Genomic DNA, 6824 nt, shown 5'->3' with positions numbered 1-6824 from the left:
AGCAGCAGCAGCAGCAGCAGCAGCAGGAAGCCGCGAAGGCTTCAAAGTACTCAAGCGAGACTCCAAACGACTCCAGCGACTGGGGGGCCCCCCTTTGTCTCTCAAGGGGGGCCCCCTAGGGTACAGCCGCTGCACCCGCCGCTGCAGCTCGCTGTACTGCTGCCGCTCCATGTACGCGTAGAAGCAGCACACGCACTGCCACTCTTGCTGCTGCTGCTGCTGCTGCTGCTGCTGAGGGCTGCAGCAGAAGCCGTCCTCCGACACCGTAGCAGGCACCGGCGCGGAGTGCTGCCGCCAAGGCAGCCCATTGCGGGCATCATCATCATCATCAGCAGCAGCAGCAGCAGCAGCAGCAGCAGGAGCAGCATGTGCGATTTCAATTACTATTATATCTGTGGGGCGAGACAGAAGCCCCCCATAAGAAACAGCAGACACCACATGGAGTCCCAGGGGCGGGAGGGACCACCCCAGCTGCAGCGCAGCAGCAGCAGCAGATTCTGCTGCTGCTGCTTTCGCAGCCGCTGCTGCTGGATCTGCTGCAGCAAGCAGCTCCGCTGCATCTACTTCTGCTGCTTCCGAAGCCGCCCCAGAGCCCAATACATCTTCTTGAAAGCTCCTGCTGCTGTTGCTGCTGCCATCATCGGGGCGAAAGAAGCCCGGGGGCTCACCACGCCTTCGCTGCTGCTGCTGGTGCTGCTGCTGCTTCGGCAGCAGCTGCTGCTGCCGGCCGCGCCGGCGCCTCAGGCAGCAGCACGAAGAAAGGGCATGACAAGGGCAGCAAAATGCTGGTTCCCTTTCTGCTGTTCTGCAGCAACGGTAGAAGCCCCTTTTGTTGCTTCGGGTTCCGTCTGCTGCTGCTGCTGCCGCTGCTGCTGCTGCTGGGGAGGGAAGCTCGCTGTCATCCGGTTCATGAAGATGTGCTGCTAGTGCGTCTGCTGCAGCAGGTGCTGCCGGCGGAGCAGCAGCTGCATCCTTTGAGCCTGCTGCTGCTGCTGCTGCTCCTGGTTCTTCCGCGGGAACAACGCCGTTGCTGTCTGCTGCTGCTGCTGCTGCGGGCGGCTCTTCTGGAGCTGCTGCAGCAGCGCCATTGACTGCATCTAGAGGAGCTGCTGCAACAACTTCCTCAGGAGCAGCAGCAACAGGCCTCAGCAGCTGCTGCTCGGGCGACTGGGGCCCTAACCCCGAAATGGCCATGCTGCATGAGCAGCAGCAGCAGCAGCAGGTGAAATAACTGGAGAAGCAGCAGCAGAAGCAGCAGCAAACGCAGCAGCAGCGTGTGTCGTCGCTGCAGCACTAGCGTAAGCCACTTGAGTTGACCTGTCGTCTGCTGCTGCTGCTGCGGCGGTCGCCGCAGTTGCTGTTTTGCTGCAGCAAGTGCAGCAGCAGATACATTATGCCCACTGGCAGAAGTTAAACTGCTAGGGACTCAACTGTGTGCCTCCGCGGCGGTAGCAGCAGCGAGAAAGAGCCGCAGCAGCAGCAGCAGCAGCAGCAGCAGCCGCTGGACCTCAAAGGCAGATCTTGCTGCAACTGCTCCGTTGCAGCGAAGCAGCAGCAGGAACTCTTTAGAATTTGTTAGTGTGCAAAAGTTTGGCTCCAAATTTAGGTCTCATTGACAGGAGCATCGCAGGGTTGCTGCTGCAGGTCACCCGCCATCCTACTGCTGCTGCTGCTGCTGCTGCTGCTGCTGCTGCTGCTGAAAGGATTGTCTGCTGCATGAAGCTTCTACTCAAATCGCGCCGCATGCTAATGGAAACAGCTGCAGCAGAGCCGTCTAATTATTAGATTAAAACGGAAATTAAAGCAGTGAAATAGAGGCAGGCGCTCATTGACTGAGCAGCAGCAACAGCAGCAGCAGCAGCAGCAGCAGCAAAGCCACCGCCACCGACCCTCATCAACACCTCCCGAAAGAGGGAACTGGCAATTTGCTGCTCCGTGCCCCTGCCTGTCTTCTTCTGGATTTTTTACTGAAATTCAAATGGAGCAGCAGCAGCAGCAACAACAACAACGACAGCTGCAGCAGCGGCGCCTCCACCTCTCCGCTTCCACCCAACTCTCCCCAGGCTCCCCCAAGGCCAGCGCAGCAGCAGCAGCGGCCCCACAGTGTACAGGCTTCCTTGCTGCTGCGCTGCAGCAGCACGACAGCAGCTGCTTCGGTCTTGCTGCTGCTGCTGCAGCTAAATAGGCTCGCCCGCCCGCAAAGGCGCAGCAGCAGCACCATCGCTAGGTAGCGCAAGCAGCACTTCAAGCAGCAGCGGCAGCAACAGCAGCAGCAGCAACAGCAGCAGCAACTGCAGCTTCCTGTAGCCCGCGGTGCAGCACGAGCATCAGCAGCAGCAGCGGCAGCAGCATCTGCAGCAGCAGCGAGCAGAAGACAGCAGCATTTCCCGGATCCCAAAGAAGCAATGCCGGGGCTGGGGTCGGCTGGCTCCAACTCCACTCAGCAGCAGCCACAGCTGCTGCAGCAGCAGCCGCTGCATAAGCTGCAGCAGCAACAGCTGCTGCAGCAGAAGCAGCAGCACCAAATGTGTGCGAGCAGCCTGCAGAAGGACACAACAGCAGCAGAAAAATCGGGGGCCCCTAGCAGCAGCAGCAGCAACTGCTGCAGCCACAAGGCGAGCTCGAAGGAGAACATAGCTTGCTGCAACAGCAGCGCCGCCTGCAGCAGCAGCAGCGCCTACAGCAGCAGCACCGCCTGCAGCAGCAGCAGCAGCAGCAGAAGGCGAGACAGCAGCGAGCAGGCGCAGCCCTCAGCCATTGAAGAAGATGTGTCGCTGCAGTGTGGCCTCCACGCCTACCGCTTTTCCCTAAGGGACTTCGACATTGGAGGTTATCTAGTGCGACAAGCTGCTGCTGCTGCTGCTGCTGCTGCTGCTGCTGGCGATGCCATTGCTGCTGCTGCTGCTGCTGAACCTGCTGCAGCTGCCGTTGGTTTTGGTTGTGTGAGGACCGGTGCTGCTTCTGTGGCCACTGGTGTCCCGCGAAGTTCATACAGCTGTGCCCTCTCGCTGCTGCTGCTGCCGCTGCTGCTGCTGCTGCCGCTGCTGCTGCCGCTGCTGCTGCTGCTGTTGCTGCTGCTGCAGGGCGACGGGGCTCAGGGGAGCGTATTCTTGGCTCGCGAGCGGCGCAGCGGATTCATTTGTGTCTTGAAGTGCATCACAAAGGCCCACCTGATCAGGTGCTGCTGCAACTGCTGCTGCTGCTGCTGTCGCTGCTGCTGCTGCTGTTGCTGCTGCCGCTGCTGCTGCTGCTGCTGCCGCTACTGCTGCTGCTGCTGCTGCTGCGGCTTGGCAGCACGCCGCCTCTGAAGCTGTTGTTGCCTGTCTCTTTGTCTCTCCATTTGCCCTGATTGCGCACCATTGAACATTTATTCATTTCAATTATTATTATTTATTATTTATTTTTAATTAAATATTATTTATTTTAAATTAATTATTATTTGCTGCTGCGCTGCCTTCGGGCCTGCGCTGCAGGGGCGGCAACGAGGCGCTGCTGCGGAAGGAAGTGGAGCTGCAGGCGCACCTCAAACACCCCCACATTTGCTGGCAAGCCTCAGCTGCTGCTGCTGCTGCTGCTGCTGTTGTTGCTGCTGCTGCTGACACTGCTGCTGCTGCTGCTGCTTGGGCGCTTTCTCCTGGAGTGGGCGATGGCGGCAGTGCAGCTGCGCTCGCCCTCGTGCTGTCGTTGCTGCTGCAGAGCTGCTGCCGCCGCTGCAGCTCCTCTTGCTGCTGTTGCTGCTGCTGCTGCTGCTGCTATGCTGCGTGTCTTGCTGCCTCTGCTTCCCTTGAGTCTCTTGGTCTTCTACACCTCTGCTGCTCCCCATCAAATGCCAAGCGAGAAAAGCCAAGAACAGCCTCCCCTTGAGTTGCTGCTGCTGCTGCTGCTGTTGCTGCTGCTGCTGCTGTTGTTGCTGCTGCTGCTGCTGCTGCAGCATGTACGGCTGGTTTCAAACCGCGTCTACTGTCTTCTTAGTGATGGAGTATTGCCATCAAGGCGATCTTTTTACTTTGCTGGATCAAACTGAACAAGGGTTTAGCGAGGTCGAGGTGGCTAGGTAAGGGTTTAGGGTTTAGGGTTTAGGGTTTACGGTTTACGGTTTAAAGCTTGGGGCTGGGCATTGAAGGTCTAGGCTTTGGTGTCTGGGGTTTAGAGTTTGGAGCTTATGTGGTCGGGACTAACGCTTGGGCTTGGGGTCTGCAAATAAGAGTTTAGAGTTTAGGGTTTAGGGTTTAGGGTCTAGGGTTTAGGGTTTAGCGTTTAGGGTTTGGCGCTGCGGGCTGGCGCGGCTATCTCTGCTTCTAGTGTCGCTCATGGGCTTCAAATTGCAGCAGCACGAAATAAATAAGAAAAGAAGTAAATAAATAAATAAATAAATAGTAAATAAATAAATAAATAAATAAATAAATATAAATTAAATAAATATTTATTTGTTTTTCGTTTGCTGCAGAATGGCTTTTCAAATCGCCTGGGCCATTCGCACCTGCCACGACAAGCGCATTGCCCACTTAGACATCAAACCCGTAAACCCTAAACCCTAAACCCTAAACCCTAAACCCTTAACCCTAATTGCGAAACCCTAAGCCCTAAATGCGCAAGCTCAAAACCCTAGACCCGAGAGACTAATCTCTAGTCGGCGAACGGCTGCAGCGAAATGGATTTGCCCGCAAACCCTAAACCCTAAACCCTAAACCCTAAACACTAGTTTTTGAACGGCTGCTGCGCGGCGGACTCTGCTGCTTCAAGTTTGCGCTCGCTGCAGCCCCATCCTTTACAATTTATTTATTTATTTATTTATTTATTTATTTATTTATTTATTTATTTATTCATTTATTTATTTTTAGGAAAATGTTCTCGTAAACGAACGCGGCCAGCTGAAGCTGGCGGACTTTGGCTTATCGGCCCACATTGGCGGCGCCCACAGAAAGAGGGGGGTTTCCATCAACAGAGGAACTTGCGGTAGGGTTTAGGGTTTAGGGTTTGGGGTTTAGGGTTTGGGGTTTGGGGGTTGGGGTTTGGGGTTGGGGGTTTGGGTTGAGGGCTGCCACGCAGTGGCGGGACCGGACTGAAAAATGCAGCAGGCCGCTACTGCTGCAGCTGCTGCTGCAGCTGCTGCTGCAGCTCCTGCTACGGTGGTGCTGTTGCAGTGCCGCTGCTGCAGTGCTGCTGCTGCACTGCTGCTGCTGCACTGCTGCTGCTGGAAGTGCTGCTGCTGCTGCGCCCAGATTACTTTTCCCCTGAGCAGTGTCTGGCTCGGATGCGCTGCATGGCTGCTGAGCGTCGGCGGCAGCTGCAGCAGCAGCAGCAGCAGCAGCAGCAGGCTTCGGAGCCTCCGACTGAGCAGCAGAAGCAGCAGTTGCTGCTACTGCAGCAGCAGCAGCAGCAGCTAGCAGAGGCCCTCAGAAACGCCAGCAGCGGCATCGGCAGCAGCTTTGACGAAAAAAGTGATATTTGGATGCTGGGGATTTTGGCCTTCGAGTTGTACTTCAAGGCCCCGCCCTTTGGCTCCCAGGTGCAGTTGCTGCTGCTGCTGTTGCTGCTGCTGCTGCAGGCCCTGCAGAAGCTTCAGCAGCAGCAGCAGTTGCTGCAGCAATCCGGCACCACCAACGAGGCGACAGCAGCATTCGCCTGCAGCAGCAGCAGTGCCAGCTGTAGCTGACATCGATGCTGCTGCATGCGCTGCTGCTGCTGAAGTTGACACTGCTGCTTCTCATGCTGCTGCTGCTAAAGCTGACACTGCTGCTTCTCATGCTGCTGCTGCCGCTGCTGTTACTCATGGCGGGCTGGTGCTGCTGCTGCTATGGGAGTTGTAGATGGTGTTTGAACAGTTGCTGCTGCGGCTGCTGCTGCTTTTGCTGCTACTGCTGCTGCTGCTGCTTTTGCTGCTACTGTTGCTGCTGCTGCTGCTGCGAATGATGGTAGTGACGCTGCAGCAGGTATCTGGAAACCTCTCTTCGTTCTTTGCTGCTACTGCTACAATTTCTGCCTTCGGCGCTGTTGCTTCTGCTGCTATTGCTGCCGCTGCTGCTGCTGCTGCGTTTGCTGCTGCTGCAGTGCATGGTGCAGGAGGAAGAGGTGATGCGCAACATAACTTCGAAGGCCTGGCCAGACAAAGTAGCAGCAGAAGCAAAAACAAATCCCAAAATTCGAGACAAGCTCAACAGCATGTCCCCACACTTCAAGTCAGCAGCAGCAGCAGCAGCAGCAGCAGCAGCAGCAAGTATAACAGAAGAAGTAGCAGCCGCCGTAGCAGAAGAAGCAGCAGCAGCAACAGTTACAACCAAAGAAGCAGCAGCCGCCTTAGCAGGAGCAGCAGGACCAGCAGCAGCAGCAGTAGTTGTAGCAGAAGCAGCAGCCGCCTTAGCAGAAGGAGCAGCAGCAGTAGCAGCCGCAGTTACAACAGAAGTAGTAGCAGCTGCCGTAGCAGCAGCAGGAGCAGCAGCATGAGCAGTTAAAACATAAGTAGCAGCAGCCACCGTAGCAGCAGCAGCAGCAGCAAAGTAACTGAAGTAATAAAAGCAAAACAAAACTACAAAATGTAGTAAAGAGCTGGGAGGGAGAGTCTGCTGCTGCAGCTGCGGGTGCTGCGAGCGCAGGGACTTCCTGGCCTGCTGCCTGCAGCGCAGCAGCAGCAAACGGCCAACAGCAGAAGTGCTGCTGCAGCACCCCTTCATAGAAATCAATAATGCTGCTCTCAAGTCTTGTTTGCTGTTTCTGGAGCAGCCGAGACACCAGAAGGGCCACAAGGGCTTCAACCAGCCAGAAATGCCCTGGCAAACCCCTAGGCATTTGCCCTGAACTGCAGCAGCAGCAGCAGCAGCAGCAGC

The 6824-nt window shown here is 56.5% G+C and overlaps 4 protein-coding genes across 4 annotated transcripts in view; 2 read left to right on the top strand and 2 right to left on the bottom strand.

Moving 5' to 3' along the window:
• The window catches only part of ETH_00004285 (uncharacterized protein), a gene marked incomplete at both ends in the record, with an annotated part of 3261 nt that extends 2067 nt beyond the window's left edge, over nt 1-1194 (bottom strand). The window contains one exon of the mRNA XM_013377435.1: nt 51-1194. Within this exon, the coding sequence (XP_013232889.1) occupies nt 51-1194 (1144 nt within the window). The remainder of the gene's footprint in view (nt 1-50) is intronic.
• Nucleotides 1195-2405: 1211 nt separating this feature from the next.
• Nucleotides 2406-2946, top strand: ETH_00004280 (uncharacterized protein; the record flags this gene model as incomplete). The annotated part of the gene is made up of 2 exons (XM_013377434.1): nt 2406-2837; nt 2923-2946. The coding sequence occupies 2 exons, from the start codon at nt 2406-2408 to the stop codon at nt 2944-2946; spliced, it is 456 nt and encodes a 151-aa protein (XP_013232888.1).
• Nucleotides 2947-2987: 41 nt separating this feature from the next.
• On the bottom strand, nt 2988-3934 carry ETH_00004275 (uncharacterized protein; the record flags this gene model as incomplete). Its single annotated transcript, XM_013377433.1, has 2 exons — nt 2988-3280; nt 3538-3934. 2 exons carry the CDS (start codon nt 3932-3934, stop codon nt 2988-2990), a joined length of 690 nt encoding a protein of 229 aa, XP_013232887.1.
• A 514-nt stretch (nt 3935-4448) lies between these two features.
• Nucleotides 4449-6444, top strand: ETH_00004270 (PEK kinase, putative; the record flags this gene model as incomplete). Its single annotated transcript, XM_013377432.1, has 4 exons — nt 4449-4520; nt 4842-4956; nt 5223-5509; nt 6052-6444. The coding sequence occupies 4 exons, from the start codon at nt 4449-4451 to the stop codon at nt 6442-6444; spliced, it is 867 nt and encodes a 288-aa protein (XP_013232886.1).
• Nucleotides 6445-6824: the final 380 nt, after the last annotated feature.

The sequence above is a fragment of the Eimeria tenella genome, genomic scaffold (assembly GCF_000499545.2).
Source record: "Eimeria tenella Houghton genomic scaffold, Eth_scaff50, whole genome shotgun sequence".
Taxonomy (NCBI): Eukaryota; Apicomplexa; class Conoidasida; order Eucoccidiorida; family Eimeriidae; genus Eimeria; species Eimeria tenella.
Note: the sequence above shows the minus strand (reverse complement) of the source record. Positions and strands in the feature narration are given on the sequence as shown.